This window comes from Gopherus flavomarginatus, chromosome 19 (assembly GCF_025201925.1).
Source record: "Gopherus flavomarginatus isolate rGopFla2 chromosome 19, rGopFla2.mat.asm, whole genome shotgun sequence".
NCBI classification, from domain to species: domain Eukaryota; kingdom Metazoa; phylum Chordata; order Testudines; family Testudinidae; genus Gopherus; species Gopherus flavomarginatus.
This window is the reverse complement of record NC_066635.1, coordinates 15,871,039-15,894,348: the sequence shown is the minus strand read 5'-3', so window position 1 is coordinate 15,894,348 and position 23,310 is coordinate 15,871,039. Positions and strand designations below refer to the sequence as shown.

General features: G+C 36.4%; 1 protein-coding gene across 3 annotated transcripts in view; it reads left to right on the top strand.

Annotated features, from left to right (window-relative positions):
• NLK (nemo like kinase) overlaps positions 1-23,310 on the top strand; it is a 104,361-nt gene that overhangs the window by 52,231 nt on the left and 28,820 nt on the right. For all 3 annotated transcript variants that reach the window (XM_050929161.1, XM_050929162.1, XM_050929163.1), the window contains exons 2-3: positions 3,285-3,414; positions 6,154-6,209. In XM_050929161.1, the coding sequence (XP_050785118.1) occupies positions 3,285-3,414; positions 6,154-6,209 (186 nt within the window). The remainder of the gene's footprint in view (positions 1-3,284; positions 3,415-6,153; positions 6,210-23,310) is intronic.

Sequence of the window (23,310 nt, the reverse complement as noted above, 5' to 3'; positions counted from 1 at the left end):
TGCTCTTTCTGTACTTCATATATAGACACACAGCACACCAAAAAAAGCTGTGGTTTTTTTTGTTTTTTTCCCCTGCGTCTGTTCTGAAGTGAGACCTGTGTGTTTGGTGTGTTGGGTGGGAAAAGGGACAGAAAATGCAGATTGCAAATATCGCTTTGCAGTCATCTGTTTTGGCCTTCTATCCACAAAGCATCTTGAATCTAGTTTCTCTAACAGAAACCAATGGCACTGTCAATGGATACTTCTAAAGCCGACAGTTGTCTCTAGAAGACAGGATTCTTGAATAATGTACGAGCATAAAGTTGAATCCTTCTCAGGTAAAAGCCTAGTCAAATTTAACTGCCTTGGGGCTTTCTCCTGCCTGTTGTATTCTTCTTAAAGGATGCTAGGAGCGTTTTACCTGAACTCTGAACCAGTGGAAACTGGTGCAAAGGGACACTGCAGCCCTTCCCACCCCAATGTCATTGGACTCTAACATAAATTTTGTCAGACCTGATGCTTGGAGATGTGACAGGTGGGTCCCTCCCACCCTCCCCCGAAGCCATAATGCACTTTCTCTTGGGAGACAAGAAAAAGTCAGTCTAAAGTTTGCTCTTTGATAAATAGTGCAAGCCAGTGACTTTCCCATCATCGCTTGGTCTCTTTGCGAGTGAATTGTTTTTTCCTGTTCTCTACTCCTATCCTTCCCGTCTGTCTTCTGCCTCCGCCTCTTTCTGACGTCTTGCCTTTCACTTCATGTTCCATCTTCACCTCCTCAGTCTCATTTATTTTGATACTAGAAACTTAAACCAGGAGAATACTACTTTCTGTTTTACTATAAGAAAATTATTTCATGATCAAAACAGTTCATAGGGCAACATTTCTTAATTAGTACAACATTAATTTTGTCCACATAGTCTGATATTGCCATGAGTAAACTCACAATGACATGTTATTGTGTAGTTTTCTTTTCTTTTTTTTTTGCTGTGTGTGTGTGTGTGTGTGTGTGTGTGTGTGTGTGTGTGTGTTGGTGATATGAGGAAATCTCTCAAAGCAACAGCATCATAATGACTTCAGGGAAAAACAGTCTTGTCAAACAAACTTGATATTGTTTTCCAATGAGATTTCTAGTTTGGTTGATGAAAGTAACTGGTGTCATAATCTACTTGAGCTTCTATAAGGAATTTGATTTAATGCCTCCCACTATTATGATTAAAAATTATTATGATACAAAATCAGTGTAGCACATATTAAACTAATTTAAAAACTGACTAACAATTAACTTTCTCAAATCGTAATGGGAATAGTCATCAAATGGCTATGTAGTGAGGTTCTACAGGATCTGTTTTTGTCCTAATATTATTCAGTGTCTTTATCAGTGATTTGGAAGAAAATATAAGATCACTGCTGATAAAGTGTGCATATGACAACCTGCTTGGTGGGGTGGTAAATGACAGGTTGATTATACAAAGCGATCTGGATTGCTTGGTAAGCTAGGCTCATTAAAAGAATGTGCCTTTTTTCTATAGCTAAATGCAAAGTGTTACATCTAGGAGCAAACAACATAGATCCCTTTTACCAGATAGGGTAATGTGTCCTGTAAAGGAGTGACTCTGGAAAGGATTTAGATGTTATGGTGGATAGCTGATTGTGAACTCCTGGTGCAATGCTGTTTATCTGGTACTATGTCCAGTTTTGATGTGAACACTTCAGAAAGGATTTGGAAAAATTGCAGGGGCTTCAGAATGGAGCTAGAAGAATGATTTGAGGTCTGAAAACCTGCCTTATAATGACAGATAAGCTAAATATATCAATCAAGAATCTTCTTATCAAAGAGGAGGTTAAGAAAAATTCAGACTGGAAATAGGGCACAAATATTTAACAGTGAGAGTACTTAGCTGTTGGATTGAAGAATTTTCCATCACTTTAATACTTTAAATAAGGGTCGAATGTCTTTCTAAAAGATATGCTGTGGCTCAGCTAGAAGTTATGGGACTGATGGAGGAATTAATGGGTACAATTCTTTGGCCTATGTTAAGCAAGTGGTCAAAATGTTGGTCCAGTGCTTAATTTTTAACAAAAGAGGTGCAGGGGCTCAAGCAATTTTTTTTTACATAACTTATGCTGCAAGCCCAGAGGTGCCGAGTCTATGAACTGACAAGGCCTGGCACAAATTAAGCACTGTATTGGTCCCTTCTTGCTTTAAAATCTTATGACTGTGGAGCTGAGGCATCAGAGTCCCATTTCTCTGACTTGAAAGTTCTCAGATTTCTCTATTTTCAGAGGCCAGTAACTTTAGAATAAAATACTTAACACTTGCAGGGCTCCTTGTAACTTCTGTATATACATCCTCGTATCCTATGAGAAAGTAAACGTCATACTCACATTACGGATCAGGAAACTCAGACACCAGTTGGAGTGATTTCTCCAAAGTGATATGCTTAGAGTTAGAAACAAAATATAAATACTTGTCCTGAAAAATCTGCAGTGAAAACTCTTTTCTTTCTTAGAATCCAGAAATCTAACATGCAACAACCCAATACAGGGGGAGAGAGACAGACAGACAGACAGACATAGCAGGTGCTACCTAAAGCAGAGAGGCGCAACTCAACACACCTTGATGACTGGCTCTTTTGCAGGCTAATTGCTGAGGAACCAGATCACATGTTTCTTTCAGAGCCCCCTCGTCCACAAGCTGGACCAGGAATCCCCTTAGAATTTAAAATGATCGCTTGTAAATTTAACACAGTTTTCAAAACACCACACAAAGATGCTTGGTCGCAGATCCAAGATCAGAACAGAGTTCCTAAGTTTGATTGACAGTGTGGTTTAGTGGATTTATCTTTGTTGTATTCACCTCTGTTATACCACTATGCAATAGTTAACTCTGTTCTTTTGTATAACCGAAAAATGTTCTCATATTAATAGACTGTTTAGTGGGAGGCTGAAGGAAATGTTTGTGGTCTAACATGAGTTATGGTTCCAGTTATTGATCTCTGACTTCAAATAGTAGTGTATGTTAGAGGTAAATTCACTACTGCATGACGTGCTTAGCCACTTCAATAACCAGGAGGAGTTGAATATGTGTAAATATATAATCTAACCAAAGAATGATTGGAAATTACTTAATAAAGAACAGTAAATTTACGCTGTGTTGCCCTTGCTTACATGATTCCCCCCCCCCATATGTGTCTTGAACCACCTTCCTGTTTGAAAAGTATTGTAACCTTTAAACATTTTTTTTTTCTGTTCTAGAAAAGTTTACTTGAACTAGTTTTTAACCTTTCCGGTTTTGTATTCTCTAGGTCAGTAACAGATCCACGAGATGGAAAGAGAGTTGCACTCAAAAAGATGCCCAATGTCTTCCAAAATCTGGTCTCTTGCAAAAGGGTCTTCCGGGAATTGAAGATGTTGTGTTTTTTTAAGCATGACAATGTGAGTAAAGTTTGAGTTCTTAGTATACTAATAGAAGTTTTGTAAGAAAAGATTTAAAATCTGGATTCTTTAAATCAACTTTAAAAATCTTATTTGCTTTAGGATTCTCTAAAAATCCAGAGGTTGCACACAGTGAAAGGATTAAATTCTTGGCCTATGGGTGCTTGCACCCACTTATTTATCCTGATCTGAACTGACTGACATAGTGGAATCTCTGCCTAAATGTCCTTTATTTCACTACCTTGTCTTGTCTTCTCCTTCGTCTTTATATCCAGTTCATCTGTGGGTTTCAGATTCTAAAAATGATTTTCTTGTATGTGGTTAAATGCTGAATTCACATCAGTGCTGGCAGTACTGAATTGTTGGTGTACTTTTATTCTTGCATCTGCCTTAATAAATGGAAGTGAGGGGAAAGCAAAGCAGATTCATGGAAGCTTTAAGACTTTTTTTTTCTAGACGTAAGAAGGTATACATGAATCTGTTTGGCCAGCAATCCCTACTCCGCTCTGTTATCTGATTTAAATGAGTCTTATTTTTTCAGTCCTCTTCCAACCCAATTTGTCATGGATACCACTAAAGTGCAACCCATTAACCTGTGATGATGATCTGATCAGCAAAAAAAGAATTCTACCCATAAACTCACTCTGTGATTATTTCACCAGTCCAGATTCTGCTCAGAAATCTGTGATAAATTGTAGCGAAGCATAAACTGAGGAATCAGTTGGAGAAATGGCTGAAAAGTTGTTTTTGTGGGGAATGGAGGAGTTCTTAATACATTAAGTAACAGGAATGTGGACCCAGAGGTGGTGTCTCTTCTAATTCAAAGAGTTGACCGATTTGTATACTGTTGGTAGCAGTTCAGGTTTTACCTGCAGTTTCTGTTCTGGCAGATATGTCTATTGTACTGTAAGTAGAACTTGATAATTCTGCATTAATTTCTTTGCTTAGAGATTCTCTTTATAAAGACAGCCCTTAATTAGAGCAAAGAGCCAATCTAAGACTGAGGAGATTGAGGAAAAAACACAAACTGGACTCTAGAAATAAGCCAGATAGTAACTAACTGACTAAAACACTGTAACAAAGCTGCAGCTTCCAGGGGTGGCCTACAAATCATTACTCAAATGTCTACAAAACAGTGCTCCAAGGTAGAACAGGTACTATACTATGTCTGTGCACTGATTCATAGCCATTGGGTGCCCCCCGCCCCGCCCCTTCCTGATAATTGCATACTTTTCCAAAGTTCCCACAGGATGCGTGGACCCTTGGTGGAAATAAAGCTCATGACAGTAGGGGAGATTTTTTTTTTTTACTCTTTATAAAAATGCCGTGACACCTGAGTCTAAGAAAATCTTGGTTTCGTTTTTTTACTAAAGATTTCATTGGGGTAATACATTAAATCATTTCTGTGCAGCAGCTTCATTACAGGTTAACTTTTGCTATGAAGTAAGAAGTAGTAAACTGCTTTGGCAGGTGATCTGAAGTGGAGTCTGATAACAGAAGCAGTTTGTGCGAATACACTTAAATGCCATAGATTATATTCCCTACACCAAAGTAGTTTTCTAGTCCTATGAGGATTTAAATTCTGTGCAATTGCTTTCTCAAACGTGTCACTGTAGGGACACAACTTAAGTGATGTCAGGGCTGTTGGTTCAAAAAGTGAATAACTTTAATGTCTGTTTTAAATGCCTTTATGGAAATGGGAATATGTTGGGATGTTGTTAAAAAGATAAATTGCAAGACAAAATCAGTCCCCTTTTTGTTTGTATACTTAGTATATTTTGTGTTTAAAAATGACTTCAAACTTCTTTCAGAAGTTTTGTGGTCATATTTTTACATTTGTGATATTAGGGCCAAGATATTTTAAACTTGTCCTTTTATGCTAGTATACAGGCACCTGAAATATAGCTTTATTTTTCAAAAAGCGCTGTACAGCTAGCGCCTTGCATTAACTTAAAGCTGCTGGGTGCTTAATCCTTTGAAAATCAGACCGCTTACTCAAGTGTCTAATTGTGGATTCAGGAGCTTGAGTTTAGGCATCCATTTTGGAAATCTTGCCCTCTGAACATCTTGTCCTAACTCTCCTTATTTTGCTTATTTTGTTGGGAGAAACAAAGACATGGGCTAAATTCTACACTCACCTGCATGCTGTGCAATCTTCCTGAAGTCAGTGGGGCTGGCTTTGTCATGCAGATGCAGAATTTTTCCTTGTGTCCTGTGTGTTGACAGAATACAGCCTATGTGACAGTGTTGCCGTACAATATAACATGCAGTGATGTCAACTTTACAAATACTTGGAAGCCAGCTACTCTTTCACCTTTTAAAGAAATGTTCTCCAAATGTGAAGACCAGCCTAATCTTAGTTTGTGGTGGCAGAATAAGGCTAAGTCCTAATAGAGAAATGAGTCCATTTACAGACAGAGATGTCGGTAGGTAGGCTACAGAAAGTCTACTTAGGTGTTTGAAATTAATAAATAACCAGTAAAATATGCCAGCTGTAAAGTAGGACTTAGTCATTGGCCAGGCCAAGGTTAAACAGTCAAATCTTAATTCACCAGCCAGTTAAAAATTGTGTTCTGTTTTGTCAAATCTACTAAGAGGACATCTCAAATATTTTAAACAGGAGGCAAACAAAGTGTTGAAAATATAGCCTGACCTTGCCTTTGTAGTAAGTATTTACTTTTATTTGACTAAGATTTCTGTTTTCTCTCTGGTAAAACTGTCTTGCCTGTTGTTCCATAGGTGCTCTCCGCCCTTGACATACTCCAACCTCCACACATTGACTACTTTGAAGAAATGTATCCTACATATAAAATAATTTTAATTGAGGTAGGTGTGATTGACTTTAGATTACAAATTGCAAGTGTTTGATTTAATCTGTGATCTCTGTATAGGAAATTGGAAAGAATGTGGGCCCAATTTTCATAGCCTTTATGTGAATAGTTTTGTTGACAACAATGGGACTGCTCATGCAAGAGCAGTTTGTTCATGCTATCATTAGAGATGAACAGGTTCAGGATTGATCACGAAGCTTTGACTTCATGAGTGCCAACAGGCAAGAGGGATATAGTGCTGCTTACCAGCAGGCACCACTTGTAGTTACAATTCCCCCAAATACTGTCTTGAAAATTACTTCCAAGAATTATTTCTTTGTTTGTTTATTAAGTAACACTCTACAACAATTCCTAAAAATGCCCATCTTCTCATACTCAGACCTGAGTGGTGATGACACATACCAGGATATGGGATTTCTAGAGATATTCTTATGCAACTAGTGATGTGTGGCATCTAATGTTCAGTCCTCATATTGAAGTGAAAACAGATGCCACATGGAATTATACATTGTTTACCATAGCATTTACACAAAAGAGCCCATGTGCTGTTGTGGATAATTTTTTGAGAAACCGTGATAGATGGCCCAACATTAAGATATTTCTCAGATCAGTGGAAGAGTGTCGATTCATTCCAAAAAACAATATTTGACAGCTATGAAAAAAATATATATTGTGTGTTATTATTTATGTTCATTTGTTTTTTGTTTTTTGAGGGGGATGAGGTTAAAAAGTGTACTGGGAACATATTTAGTGATTGATTATCTGTGACCTGTTAGTTGCACGTTCTTATATATTATAGAGATATATAAATAATTGGCAATATTATGGCTAGAGCTCACTTGCTTTAATAGAAATATAATTCTAGAATATTTTTTGCCTTTTGTATAGCGCCCACCATCACAATATATAAGTAGTGAGTTGTACAAAAAGTACATAAGAATGTGATGATTCTGGTTTCAGCATCAAGGGCTGTGATTAAAATAAGAATCATTTTGTTCCTCTTAGCAAGACTTTACCATCTTACAGATCTAGAGATCCCAATAAAAATGTTATGCCTACCCTGATCTCACTAATCTATTCCTATTTTAGAGCTAATTTACACATTTAATACACAAAATGTTCATTTATTGGAAATGTTTAGGAAAGTTTGAAACAATTCTTAATAGGGAAATAAACCAGATAATCAGTGTACTCTGGGATTATTTGGTTATAGACATATTTCCAGTGGAAAGTAATTCATCAGACTCCTTTCCATGACTGATATTTAAAGTAAGCTGCAAAACTTTACAAACATTTTTAAATGTTTTACGAACCCAAATAAGTAGCAGAATATTTTTTGCAGACTTAAAAGGAAAGGGGTATTTTAAGGAGCAGATAAGTTAAGTAATGTAAAAGTTATTTGTATTAAGATACTTGGTTAATGTTTCATACTGAAGAATATATAGAAAGGGTATATACTCAGTGAGCTTTTTAATGCAGGAGTGTGTTAGTCTCTTAAACCTAAGTTCCATAAAAAGGGAAAAGAACAATCTAAATAATTTACTTAACTCACTTTCAGTTTCTTGTAGTATATCACCATAACAAACATCAACATAAGGCTTGTAAATGAAGTAATAGAACTTTATTAAAAGATGCAAATAAATTTGTCCTTAATGGATTGTCAGTGTCCAAGTTCAGTATTCTATGTGTGTCCTGAAAATAGGTCCTGTTTTAGATCGTTTTATTGTTTTCAGTTGTGGTAAGGGAAATGTAAGTTAGAATTTGTCAAGTAAACGAACTGCTTAATAAATACATTTTTTTAAGTTATTCTCTGTGTAACATACATTATGTATATATCAATTATAAATACCATACCTGTATTAGATAGGATTAAAGCGTAATAGAGTAGTTTGTAAAATTATAACATGCAAGCTATAGTAATGACATCTTTAAGTTTAATCAAAAGTTTATCCAAACCGAGAATTCAGAATGAATGTCTGCTCACCTATGTACCCTCTTTTATTAAAATATTTTAAATCTATAGAACCAAAAAGCAGGTTACAGCTATTTTACCATAATTTAAATACTGAGGAGAAATCTGAAACATTTCTGGGTTTTGTTCCCTTTTTAATTCTCTATTTTCTAGTGGAATCCTTTGGTCGTGTAATAAATAAATCTTAGCTGAAATGGTGCTAACTTTTAAATACAGTTAAGTCCTTGTAGTTGTGGGAGAAACACCATTGTACTGTTTTGGCCTTGATTCAACAACTGTAAACTTACAGGCTTACTAACTGACGCTTATTATATAAGAAACAAAGTTCATAGTGATGGAAGATAGAGGAATCCAAGGTCAACCCCAGAGCTGTTTTATTGTAAATGGAATAATAAGACAATTAACGTGGGCAAACTACATGAAATCAACTGTTAAAATTTTGGTCTTAACCCAATTAAGTGAAAGACTGAGAGTTGCTGAAAAGCCACTTAGGGTAAAAACACAGATTCTATTTAAATTACATGCTAGTGGGGAATATACTCAGATTTTTTTGTGTATGTGATATAACCCTATCAGATTTTCTGATAAATTAAAACTACGAGCGGCTAGTTTTGTGTGCCAAGATTTTAAATATAGTTTTACAGAGGTTAGCTTTCTTCTTAGTTCCTAATATCCTCAGAAGTTTGAAAATAATATCAGATTTGTCTGTTTGGCATACAGATGTCCTCACCCTCTCCTTGCTTTTCATAGTGCACAATCCAGTATGTCTCTAATTTTGATTATTCTGTTATTTTCTTATTTGACAAAATCATAATTGAAGAGGTCATCAATTTTTTGAATAAGCTTTATTGTTAACTTTTAGCTTCCTCCTCCCCGGCAGAAAAATATTGCAGAGGCCTGCATTAAGTGCTGTATTTCAAATATTTCCCAGTGAACAGAATATTTTATAGACATGGGGGAGGGGTGTGTGTGTGTGCACACACATGTATGTATGTTTGGGTTTTTGTGTGTATGTATTGTATAATTAAAAATCTGGAGGATATTCTTTCTTGCATACAGGCCTCCATATTTTGATAGTAGGCCTTCAGCCTTCTCTGCTGCTTTTTGAGGCGGGGACAAACTTGTGGGCACTCACTGAAGAGCCAGCCCATTTCTCTGTCTCTTGAGCTGTGGAGATTTCCTCTTCAGAGGACAGTCTTCAAAAATAAATAATTCTGTTTCACTTGAACTCTGGAATATATTGGATCAACTTGAAGTTCTTAAATTTTTCAAAGAAATAATATTGGAAAAATAAAGATGTCGGGTGTTTTTTTTTGTGAAAAATGTTTCCAGTTTTTGGACCAACTGTCTATCCACTCAAAATTTTGAACTTCTCCATATTTTTCAACAAGCTCTAATATTGGCTGCTAAAAAATATTTTACATTAAAGTGAAGTTTACTGAAAATTTCGGTAGCTCTTCCATCTTGTAGGATCAGACAGCTTTGCTGAGGTGGAACAAATGGCAGGGGAATGCAAAGGAGGGGGAAAGTGCCAGGTAGCTGCACCTTGTTCTCCAGGTGCATTGAAGATGGGAGGAAAATGCTGCCAACAGATGGGCTCCACCTCAGGGGGATAGCCTGTCATAGAAAGGTGCATGTACAGCTCCCTACACCCAACTATGTGCCTGTCTCTCGTGCAAAGCAGGAGCCTGGTGCCAAACTGTCTTCAGTTAGGCCAAATGTTACATTAGTCAAAGCTCCCAACCCAACTGTAGGATTCATCTCAGCTTGTGCATCCGATTGTTGTCTACCTGGGTTTGGCCCTTATATTGGAATAGAGTTATTTTCTGCTAGAATAGGTAACTCATAAGGTGCATCTTAAATGCTAAATGGAATTTTTAGGCTGATTTTCCAGATTATTTATCTTTTTGGTAGGAAAATATTTAGATAAATGTCTCCCTAAGGCAGCCGAAGAAGAAAGAGAATCTCTGTACTGTTAATATACAGTATGTGCCTGTAGGGTACATGTAGTTTTAGCTGAGGAAAAAGTCAGTCGGACGGAAATAATAACAAATTCCATGGAGACCATGGTATCTTCTTGCTTTTGTGTTTTCACACCATTGAATCTAATTTGTCAACCAGTAGTGGCATAGTATTCGATACTGTCTGTAAAAAAGCTTAATTTGCTTTTTTTCCTCCTCATGCGCTAACTATAGCTTTTAATTATTTAAGGGTTTGAGACTGGGTATTGCGTAAAGATATGACACCATGTTATGAATTGAAATACCATATGTTTGCTTTATTAAAACTACATCTGTGGGTTCATTCAGCATCTGATTCGTGAAATAGCAAGTTCAGCGCATGTGGCAAAAGGCTGGTAGGAAGAAGAATCTGGGTTCCATTCCTACCTCTGTTACCATTTTGGAATGTGCTCTTCGGCAAGTTGGTTGTGGTAATATGTTATAAGGATTCCTCATATCCGTCACAGCAATTCTCATTGAATTGATATAAATTATAGACTTATAGCAGATACAAGATTATAGTCGTTATTCATTTCAAAATTATAGTAGGAGGAAATCTAAGCGAAAATTGCAGCAGTTATTTTTCTGATTAATTTAAATATTTGCAAAAAATTACCAAAAGATGATTGTTCCTTAAATGTTGCAAGCCAAATACGTTTATTTTCCCATCAGCATTGCTATAACATGCGACCAAACACCAAGCAATAACTTCATGTTATAGCATCTGTTAAGTTAGTTGTCAGTGTCCTTGTTCAGTCTGGTTTATTTTATCAGAGTTCTTTTGGTTTGACCGTTGCTTTGTTATGTTTGACTCTGATACTTGAGGCAGGGAGGGAGAAATGGAAAAAAACAGGTTATTTTTATTAGACTGGAAAAATTATTTGTTATTAAAAACCTATGTTGTACACCTATCTTGCAAAGTTACCATTGCAATATATATTTTTCTCCGTGTCTGGAATTAGAGGTGACATCAGTCTTGGAATTGGTGCTTAGAAATTGCTTACCCAAAATATTGAATGTTTCATTAGACTAGTCTGGATTGATATGAGTTTTCTGTATAATTATTGTATGTTGATATGTTACTTCCCCAAACACCTTTCAGGGCTAAGAAAACTGCACGCTAATTTGTAGCTTCACAGTAACCTGCTGATTTTAAAGCATTTGTGCAGTTGGGTCAGAATATAAAAATAAAAGCTTTGTAAGTAATGATTTGATAACACATACTTGTATAAAGCAAGGGATTGTTGTTTATTTGGCTGAGTCAAGCATAAAAATCTTTACAGGATTTATTTGTGGGTTAAGAGTACCCAATTCATCAAACAGGATTGACTATTTCCACAGGATTTTCCATATAATTACAAAGTGGAATGCAGTACTTTTCCTCTGTGTAACTCTCAAGGTTGTGTAATTCATTAAATATTTCTCAGCTTGCATAAGTGGCCAGATCCTACATCTCAAGGTGGCATAAAACTAAATGGTAGCTCAGGCATTTCCGTCATGTTATCAAGAATACAAAGTGCTGCCTTCAGTTAGAAAGTGGTGTGTTGTGGGCTGGAATGGGGCTTTGAAAACAGGCTTTCACTTAGAGAATCTGAGTAGAATGGCAATTGTTAATTACAGAAACAGAAAAGGCGTTCAAGAATGAACTAATACATTCTAGTAAAAGTTAGCTTTCTTAGGATAATAGAAAAAATAAAAAACTAACATTTTCAACTTGCAGAACCTTAAGAAAGTGGTTTTTATAGTACTAAAAATTGGTAAGGCTAATCAGATTCAAACTTGGTCATGTAAGAATGACCTATATTAAACTTGTAATGTCTGTAGTGGTTTTACACCTTCATCTTGTATGCAAGATTTGGGGATAATTTTTAATTGAACTTTTTCTGCAAAGAGACTCCCAAATTTTGGATAGGCCAGTCAGAGGGGGGTAGGGAGGGAGAGAGAGACAGAGAGAGAGAGAGAAGATAAATATATTCCTGAAGTAGTCAGATTATTATTTTAAGGACCTTCTATAGCATTTAAAGTTTACATAATTTTGGTTTATTTACAGCATGTATTTTATTTTATAATTATACAAAAATTAAAACTGCCTTTGCATCTTATTGGTAATACTGTAACTACAGGGGTCATTTTCCAGTATGTGTAACATGTCTAAATTGTGTTAACTCAGCTATTGTGCAGAAATCTTAAACTGAACAGTATAACCTCTTCTCTTTAGTTTTAATGCCTTTCCTGGTTGAAACTGTAGAGTTAGTGGTAATTTCATGCTATGTCTTAAAAAATAAAAAAACAAAAAAAAGACGGCGTTGAGCTGGGTGGTGCTTCTCAAATGTTTGTACTGGTGACCCCTTTCACATAGCAAGCCTCTGAGTGCAACCCCCACCCCCATATATATTAAAAACACTTTTTAATATATTTAACACCATTACAAATGCTGGAGGCAAAGTGGGTTTGGGGTGGAGGTTGACAGCTCACAACCCCTCCCCCCTCATGTAATAATCTCATAACCCCCTCAGGGGTCCCAACTTCCCGTTTGAGAAGCCCTGAGGTAGGCAGAGCCCTTCTGAGCAGATAGGGTTGGATCATGCTCCAGTTGCCTGAGAGGTTGCTCAAGTGACCAGGTTTCAGAAGGAGCCGAAAGCTTTTCCTTGGGTAGCATTTTAGGCTGTTCTGGCCTGTGCTGCTAAGCATTTAACTTTCATCTTTTTCTTATAAACAAAAGCAAATGTTAAAGATTTAAACCAAATGCAGAAGAGTTGAAAGGAAACTCCTGTGATTTGGCTTGTTCAAGCATTTCTTGCAATCATACTACAGCTCTTTGTTAGCTTTCTGTTTCCAGTTTTTATTTATACCACTTTGTTGTGAATTATAAACTGACTAGAGACAGAAATTACACCATCAAATCCTGCTGGGCAACTCGAGGGCAGTCCATGATATTGAAATAGCCATTCTAAACTTCCAGCAATATGATGACTGCAAACCATTTCCAGAAGTTTTAAAAAGAAGGGTGTATGTGTAGATGCACACAAATAAAATACTTTTGTTGGGGAAATGATTGTGTTGCCTATATTTTTATATAAAAAAAACCCCTAAATTTCTACACAAAATAACATCCGTGAGTATTCAGAACTAGGTATACCAATATTTTTCTGCAATGATATCCTGCATAGATGGTAGTGCTAAAGTTGAAACTAATTAATTCAATATCCCACACATGCTCATTATACATTCTGCTTATCCTGCAGGAAGCTTTATTGTACTTAGTTTCAACCTCTAACTGAGCTCTTTGGAATTTTGTGGCATATTGCTAGGCTTTTGGAAGGTTGTTTTTACTGGTTGATCAGGTTATAGTTATTTTTCTATTTTTGACCAATTTAACAATTTTTTTGACCAGCTGAAAATTCAGTTTTTTTATATTTAGATAGTTTATTTCCCAAGCAAAGATTATTTTGTTTTGTAAAATACCCTATATTGATTGCTGAAGAAAATTATGAACACATTTCAAGGTCAATGATTCTCACCGAAGCGCATGCAGACTTTCCATTTCTTACCAAGTTACTGGTTGCAAAGATTGGATATACTTTGCGGCTGGCTCTTTCATATGAACGATAGATAATACTCCCATCAGTGTGCATAGCTATTTCTTTCATGTGGACAGCAGTGTCTGAGACAAATAATCTTCATAAATTGGATTTCAGTTATCTGCACTAGTTAAATGCCCTCATTTTATTACGTGTCATATGAGTTATAAATCAGATCTAGGTTAAGGATTGCTTCCTCTGTGGGAATATTTAAATTGGGTGACCATAATCTTTTATATAGATGTTTCTGAACAATTCGATATGTAAAAGAACAGAGGCATTCATTTTTTTCATAAATGAAATTGATTTTAAGGATAGTGTATTTTGACAGTGTTTTATAAAACTCTACATAGGAGTTTCGATTTTAGTTTTTTGACGTTTGGATTGTATTGTTCATATGAAACTATTTTGTCTAGTGGTCTGATTGCTCCTTTCCAGGGAAATGATTGTTCTACAGAGGCGACAAGTGGCATACTTGGTTAAAATCTGTTACAATCAATGCACCAGTTCATATTTGCTTTTTAAAATCACAACTTTTAATGGGTTTGTTTTAATTTTTAGATAGATTTAGTGCACATAGGTAGTATTTTAAATTTTTTTATTCAAGTAGATTCTGTTAATTCATTATTTTTGGGTGCTTAGGAAGTTTATTATTTTAACCCGTTTGTTCTGGGAGTCAACTTCCTGACACAAACCATTGCAACAATTGAACACTGAGGACACTCACCATAGAGGCATTGAAGTGAAATTAATGTATGAGAGCTTCATTGTATATGTTGATTGTTTTTTCCTTGTTTCTGTTTCTACTAATGCTAAGTGAACTTGAAGTTGTCCATTTAAGTTTTAAGTTTATTTTTAAGAAAATAGCTCTAGAAGTTATTGTCGTTACTGTTCATACAATGTCCAATTCAGGGAAACAGTAATTAAATTTTTATGGAACTTGAATTTTTTTAAGAAGTGTCTGACTGTGTGAAAAATTAACAAATAATGACAGGGACTGCCAACTCTTTTTCCTTAAATCACCACACATTTTCCAGATGGTAACTTCTTTGCTTGTTGCCAGTCCAACCTGAATTTGATACTCAGATTTCGTTCAAGAGGTTGGGTGTGCATTAGTTTAGTGACTTGTTATAGTGATTTTCCACTTAAGATTTCACATTGGCAAGCCTATAGTAAACATCGGGAATGTCATTGAAAAATTCCATCTGCTGGTAAGGAGGAGCCATACCCAAGTATTTGGCTTTGCTAATAGACACAAGGGGAAAAAACTAACAGGTACATTATTTCCCTTATGTATTGCATATAATGAAAATTAGGGTAAAAATCTCTTCACAAAATGTAGATCCTGGTTCCTTGTCCTGTAGAACTTTTGAAGGCTCAACATCCCACCTTTTAAAATGTAAAACTTCACAATACATATGTTCCAATCCCCTCACCTCTCCAAAATAAGTCTACCAGCAAAACTAAGGAAGACCAGACTTGGCATTCTTGATATGTCTAAAGTTTAAAAAAGGAAAAAAGCGGAATCATCATCCCCTCTACTTTAACATGCACCTGTAAACCTCTGTACATCTCTTGTAAATGGAAGCATTCCAATTTTTTTTTTAAAAGCTGTTTGTAGGTCAGTATAAGAGAATTCTAGTCCTAATAACCCATTTTTAGTTGCACTCTGTTTAATATGGAATGTTGTTTTAAGGTCTGTATATGAATTTCCTTTGAGGTTTTGTAGAATTAATTGCTTCACTGTTGCCAAGTGCAGTAACAGCACACATTGCAGATGTGTACCTGTGCTGCTGAACGTGAAGTTTAATGGGCAGATGCCATTGAATGTTATGTTAAATGCGTTCCATTTGCCAAGGAAACTTCTAAGATGCAGAACCTAGAAGCTTTTCTGGGAAAGGGAGATGTCAGTGAAAACAATCTGGATGAATCTTTTATTTCCTTGGTGAATAAGCAAAATCCCAAGCTCATCTGGTGAGTGAATTTAAGGCCTGAATACTTAAAGACTGGATTGCTCCTCTAAAGGAATGAATAGAAAGTCAGGCTGTGGGTTTGACTCAGAACTGTTAGCCGGGGATTGGGGGGTGCCTTACAATTCTGAAAATCAAGAATTTGTCTGGTCTACTCAGAGCTAAGTATAACACAATAATTAAATGAATTATAATTCACAACTTCCCGTATTTTAGTGCATATTTGTGTTAATGCTTATTTCAGATTGAGTGTCCTATTTTGATATAGCTATTAAAAACTTAAGTGATATGTGTTGATTTAGCTATTTTGATTCCAATTAAACAAGTAGTGTCATAAGATTAGAAGTAGGAAGGCTGAGAGGAACCCTAGTTCAGGAGTGCAGTTAAGTACACACTAATTTTATGTAATTTGGACTATAGTTCAGTGTTTATTTTAGAAAACTCTCGTTCTTTCATGTCTGATTCAAATCTTTCTACTTTTATATGTAACTCATTTATTAACCATCTATCTCTAGCTTGTGGAGGATGCTTTATTTAATATAATAGTAATAAAATCTAATGTGACTGCTTGTGAAGCATGTACTTCGTATCTAAAGAAGCTTCTAGGGAGGTGGCCCTTTGTCCCAAGTAAATGTAAATCCTTAGACTAAAGGTAGTTTGGCAGCAGTGAAAACTTCTCCTCTCTTAAGAGGTCTGCCAAATAGATTGGATAATCTTGATGTTCCTTTCTTATTACACAGAAGCTAGTGAGGTTTAACGTTTATAAGTTATTTATAACACATTCTAATTTTTGTATATTCTAAGTTACCTAAATTTGTAACAAGCAAGTTTTTGCATTTTAAAATCTGTGATGAACATTCAGTATATCTTACTTGTTTGTTAATATAATTGTCCTGGTCTAACCCTACTGAGGAGTCAGATATAAAGACATCCTTAGGTAATGGTTGAGGCATTTCCTAGTCTCTATATTTTTATAGAGAAAATAGCACCGAAAATACCTTCCTAACATTACTCAGTTTATTTCCATGTTGTAGCATCTATATGTGGATGGAAATTTGAACTGTGCTTTTGTTTTTGCTGCAAGTACCACTCAAGCTCTTACCTGTGAGAAATTATACATGGGCTTCTGTGATAAGTTACATGTGTGCCTTGCACACCTCTCCAAGCTGTTGACTGGGAAACTTAGCATTTTTACCATGTTCTGCAGGTGTTCTTTGCCGTCCTAAGCAGAAGCTTTTTACGGACTTCATCATATTACTCTACTTTACACATACCTAACCTCCAACAGAACACTAAGGCTCATACGTAAGCAGTAACAATTTACACAGGTGTAGAAGCTATGTTTGATTGTTCAGCGTTAATCCATTTCTGAGCTGGAGTTGATGGCATATCCCCATAACCGTAGGCATGGAAATGGTATACAAAAAAACGTGCAGAAATCTAGCCGCTGTTACCAAGTTTAGATATGTATTCTGGTGGTATGACATGCCTAAACTCATAGCCAACTGTTAGGGTGACATAGATATCCATTTATAAAATGTTAGTCTGTTTAAAATATGCACAGGTGCCAGTCAATTACCTGGTTAAAGCAGTCTGAATATGAACTTTTTTACAAGGATTCATGACCATTAGTTGTAGTGGATGTTATGCATTGACTAATAACTTAATTTTGTTTCACTTTTTTATGTTTAAAAAACTTTACTGAAAGTGGCATAACATTTATAGAAATAAAATCAAAACAAGAATATATGTAAAGATAATATAAATAACAAACCTGGGAATCTAGCAATAAAATACTCAATCCTCATGGAAAATATGGAGCAAGAATCTATCCTCTACAATAAATACCAGATAGTTGAGTGAAATATTTAGTCATAAGATTCCAAATGTTGAACAATCCATCCAGACAACATAACAGCTCAAATTATAAGTCAAGAAGATGGAGATCTAATATCTTAATAAGAAGTAGTATACCCTCTGTATAGCACTGAAGGGTTATTGGAACATCTGAATTAATAGTACAGCACTTTTCTAGTATCAGTCCAGAATATTGCTTTCTAATCTTTTGTAGTATTGAATTCTGCAACTGGAGAAAGACAGATGTTCTCCTTCTTCGCCAATAATTATTGCGGGCTTCTCTAGTCACTCTTTCTCTGAAGATTTTCTCGATTTAAAGCTTATGCCAGAAGCAGCTGAAGATTAACAATATTGTCACTTTTTGTCAATCACATGTCAACCTGAATTGATGCACTGCAGGAAGAGATGTGCAGCAGACTTTCGCATTCTGTCTTAAGAGCTCTCTGATAGTGTTTCATGAGACATGGACAAATGCATCATTTAAAAATTATTCAAGCTCCCAATGAGAAGGATGACTGGTCACACTATCAGAGTGCCTATTAGAGTACACTGACCTCTCATTCTTTCACAAGACCTTGTCAAAATGTTATACAGTAGTCTTTTATTCTTTGAATTTATGTCTTCTCCTTCCCTCATTGTTACTCATCCTTCTTTCTTCCTCCTCTTTCATAAACATTGTGCTTGCACCTGTTGAAAATGTGATATTTCCAAACCAATAAACTAAGGTCTGCCTTCCCCACCCTCTGTATTTTCTGCGTAAGGTCTGCCTTTTCCCCCCTTCGTATTTTTTGAAAGGCCTTTGCTATGGACTGAAAATCTGTTTTATGCATTAAGGAAAACTGAAATACCTTTGTTCCAAATGCGGGAGTACCTGTTGGATAATGTCACGTGGAACTGAACATATAAATCCTAGAACCTCCTGTCTATGTGCACAAACGCACCACACTGACAAAGGAGTTATCGTTTGAGGCCAGATAAAAGTATACATTCATAGCCAGGAGTCTAACCCTAAATGATAAACCAAAGTGATGTGGGTTTTTTTGCCTAGTCTGATCAATTATACAGTCATTTACTAATTAGTAAAGTATCTACGTTTATATAGCTGAACCAACAGTAAGAGTAAATATACCTTTTTATCTATGACCACACTGAAGTCAGCGTTTGAAGTATCGTGACAGAATTTCAAATGGATGGAGCTTTTAAAATATATGTTCTCAGACATGTGAGTTGAAAACAATTTCCATTTTCAGACTTCTATCATCGTATTAGTTATATGGGCATAAGGGAAGCATGTTTTAATGTTCTGACATAAACTCAGAAGGGACAGTAATCAAATTCAGCAGTAAGATGCAAGAAAGAGGCATTTTGTATTGCTTCTTGCATTGTGATTAAGCGCTAAGATTTCTGAGACATGGACATCAGAAAATTTTTGTCAGCCTCTCATGGAAGTTGTTTCCACTGACCAGGCCTCTTGTTGATCAGTGATATCAGTTCACACCTGCATGAATGTCACTGACACCACTGAAAATGGCTAAGTGAAGGGTTCATACAACAGCATGCATTGGCTAATGGCACATAGTTTTTCAAAAATAAAAATAGGTTAACAGAACAAAATTGTATCTTCTCTATGTAATTTTCATTTTATAGAAACAATCTACTTATTGGGATTTTATTTTACTGTAGCCAAATACTGGTTTTGTGAGGTTTTTCATTAGTATTGTCTGAATATGAAACTGCTTCTGTCTAGAAAATGTGCCTGAAGTTAGGGAGATTTGTATACATGCTGAAAAATATCAAACAAAACAGCTTCAACGTTTTTCTTTGCTTTAACTTATTAATGACATGAACATTAGTCACAGTAACCCCTGTCAGTTTTTACAAAATGGTGATTCATTAGCAGCCACCTTGGAGCCACCTGAAATTTCCTGAAAGTGTTAAAAATATATATGCTTTAAAATAAGAGACAGTTTTGTGATAAGTTAAATAATACTTACCACTTATATAGTCCCTTTAGTCTCAGGATCTGAGTGCTTTACAAATTAGCTTCATTATATCCCTGTAAGGTAGATGATGATATACCCATTTTACAGGCTAATCCAAAGTACTCTTAATTGACTTGCCCACACAAGCCATTCATACAGAACCCAGGAGTCCTATTTCCATCACTTGAATAAGTACTAAACACAGATTTTTCTTTCTTTAACCTTGAAGTTTATTTTTTAATGTGCATAATATTGGATCATTATTCCTGTTGCAGATTATGTATACGTTGAGTGTAGTTTTATTTAGTCAGTTATTTCATCAAGTACTTATTTGACCATAAGCCCCCGCCCTGACACACACACAAGGTCCACTCTTATTGCATCATTTATCGTTAGTCACTTCTTTGACTTAAATCGTGACTACAAGATTGACTTTGCTGTTGAGCAAATCCAAATTACGTAATGTGGAAAGTCTTAAAATGTTAGCTTTGTGTAGAAATACTTGACAATATTTTGTCACTTTCTCAATATCATATGTTCTCTATTCCAAATGTCTGCAGGTATTTATTTTTTTTAAAAAATCAGTAGTAACTTGTGTATCAGTAGGTCATCCATAAAAATACTTCTCCCCTTAATTTGTACTGCTTCTTACATTGCTTCCTCTTTTATGCATGGCTGTATTTAATAGTTGTACTGAAACCTTACATGCATACTGTGCTGTATCAAAGCTGTAAACTGCAACACGTGCATAGTAATATGAGCACTTGAAGAATTTCCCATTTAAACATCAAATTAATTTAATCTTGAGTCCAAATAATAATGATATAATTGAGAGGATTTAGAAAATCTTAAAATAGGTGGTGTAATTTATCGCAGTACCACAGGCCATGTTCTGTTATCACATCCTTTCCCATATCTTCAGGGAATGAATCTTCACTCATTATACCACTAGTTAAATAGGAGATTTTCAAACTAGTGGTTTTTACAGAGCATCAGAGAGCGCTGATTTTACTCTTGCCAACCAGAAGAACAGAACCTATAACACCCCTTATGTAATAGATGGTGATTCCACTGCCAGTTAATAATTAACATAGGTTGAGAGGAAATGCCAGCATATTTTTCACTATAAATGAGGATATATAGAAATAAGTTTGAGATTTTATTCCATTAATTCTTATACTATTCTTAACCAGCCCAGCCTTTTCTTACTTTGATATTAATATGAAATAAGCATATTACAGGAGAATTATGATGACTGGGTTACTGCATTTGGGAAGTGGCAAGAAGAAACAGATATGGCACCACAGATTGGGCTAGTATGATCCTAATGTGCTAAAGTGGCTGAGTGAGAGAATTCCTGTCTCTGTTTCAAAGGGCATCCTGAAATGTAAAAATTGTAAGAACTTCTCTGGTTAGAAAATAAACTATTGAAACTTTTTCCCATAGTAACATAGCAGCTGAACACATCTTTCACCATTTACTTCTTCAGGACCTTGCTAATTCATATTCTGCTAATCCACGTACCCCATAACTTGGCCAAAACATGGTGGTCTCTTCCCAACCTAAATGTGAGATTTCTGAGACTTCTTTTCTTGTCAATATACTATAGGTAAGGCTGCGAGTTTGTCACGGGGATCACAGAAGTCATGGATTCCATGATTTTCCATGACTTCAGGTGCGGCTGACCTGGGGGTTGCCTGAACAACTTGTGTGGCTTGCCCAGGGGCTGCCCCGGCCACTTTCTCCCCCCAACAGAAGTTTGGGAGGGGGGCTCAGGGTAGGGGGTTGGGGCACAGGAGGTGAGCACTCTGGGCAGTGCTTACCTCAGGGGGGCTTCCCGGAAGCAATGACATCCCTCGTTTCTAAAGGAGATGCATGGCCCAGGGGCTCTGTGTGCTGCCTTTACCTGCAGGCATCGCCCCCGCAGCTCCCATTGGCCACAGTTCCCAGCAAAGGGGAGTTGCGAAGCCAGTGCTCAGGGAGGAAGCAGGGTGCAGAGTTGTGTGGCTGTGTCTCCGCTTAGGAGCTAAGGGATGTTGCCGCTTCCAGAGAGGCGCGGAGTTGAGTAGGGAGCCTACCAGCCCTGCCAAACCCCCCACATCAGCACCAGCGCAGGTCCCAGGCCATGTGCCACTGCTTGCACCCACAGTGCCCCCTGGGCCATCCCTTCCCCTCAAGCACCTGCAACATCCCTAGGCCACCACCCTCCCCAAGATTTAGTCAGAAGTAGATAGTACAAGTCATGGACAGGTCACGGGCTGTGAATTTTTGTTTACTACCTGTAACCTGTCCATGACTGTGACTAAAACGTAGCCTTCACTATAGGACGTGAGTTTTGTTTATACATTATTGAAATTAAGTTAATACGTCCAAGGAACAAAGTACACTTTCATGCAATATTGTTGGTTTTTGTTTGCTTACTTGTCAATCTGCAATATTTACTAATTTCGGTGGGTCTCCGAGTTGGTGTGAATTAGTGAGGGTCTATTGTGCTCCGCATTTTCCTTTATAATTGTCTGAAGTGAACTGGTACACTTTGTAGTTCTAATTTTATACGGCTACTTAACTAATTACAGCTGTCAGTAGCAATTTTCATCTGGTTGTAATGTTCACTTTAGCTGAGTAATATAGCTCCAGTGACCTCCTACTGCCCAGCATATATTATAGATCAATTTAAATAGGAAAAATGCAAGTGTCAGTTAAAATATTTTATTGAAATCCCATAGCTTTAGACACAGCCTGTTATTTTAGCTAAATATTAACAGGCCTAAGCAAAGACATTGACCTGGTTGGACACCAGCTGTTTAAGAGGCTGCCACATTTGCAAAAGACAGATACACTGAGCAAGTCCTGCTTTCACTCTTGTTTAGAGATCCTCATTAAATTATCCAGACACAATAATCAGATAGCTGCTGTTCAAGTTAATGGCACCTCTGAGCCCCTGTCAAGAGAGCTTTATTTAATGCGCAACAGACCTGGAGTGGTGCAGGTGCCATTTCAGGCCCTCATTTAATTTAAGCGGCTTTAGTTGGCATGGCAACTAGTTGAGACATCTGGGAGACATTATGCTAGGGATTGAGATTTAGGAGGATTTGTGGTATAGCAAAACAGAAATCTTATAATAAAGTGCACAGTATTGCTTTTGGGTTTTTGAATATTTTATTGGAAACTGTAGAATTTCAGGATAAGTTGCAGCCAGCAGGTAAAATGAAATGTAAAAAAGCTGGCATAACTATTAAAAGGAGGCCTTTGCAAAGTGGAAACTGCTTTATTAAACTGAAAATTATTGTATTGCAATGTTGCTGAACTTCTCTCGTTACATTTATGAGAGAAGTTCTAGGGAAGTTTTTGTTAGAAAATTATGTGATGTGCCATTTAATTTATTAAATATAACTTGGTAGGTTTTAGTACTGTACTAGTTAAAAAAATTGAATGCGTTCTTAGATCCTCTAAAACCTAGTTAGATAGAGGACCTAAAAAATTTGATACTCAAAAGGAATGAAGTGAATGGCAATTTATATGAAACAACAGACAGGGTTGGTGGGGTAAGCAATCATTTGGCTGGGGAAGAAAGGATCTTATTGGGTCATCGTACATGAGGTTTAAACTGTGCTGATTCACTAACCACGGAGTGGTAAGAAGAAGGGGTGGAAATTCCTGACAAGGCTCGTCTGTTTATCAATTTACTGGCTTAGATATTTTT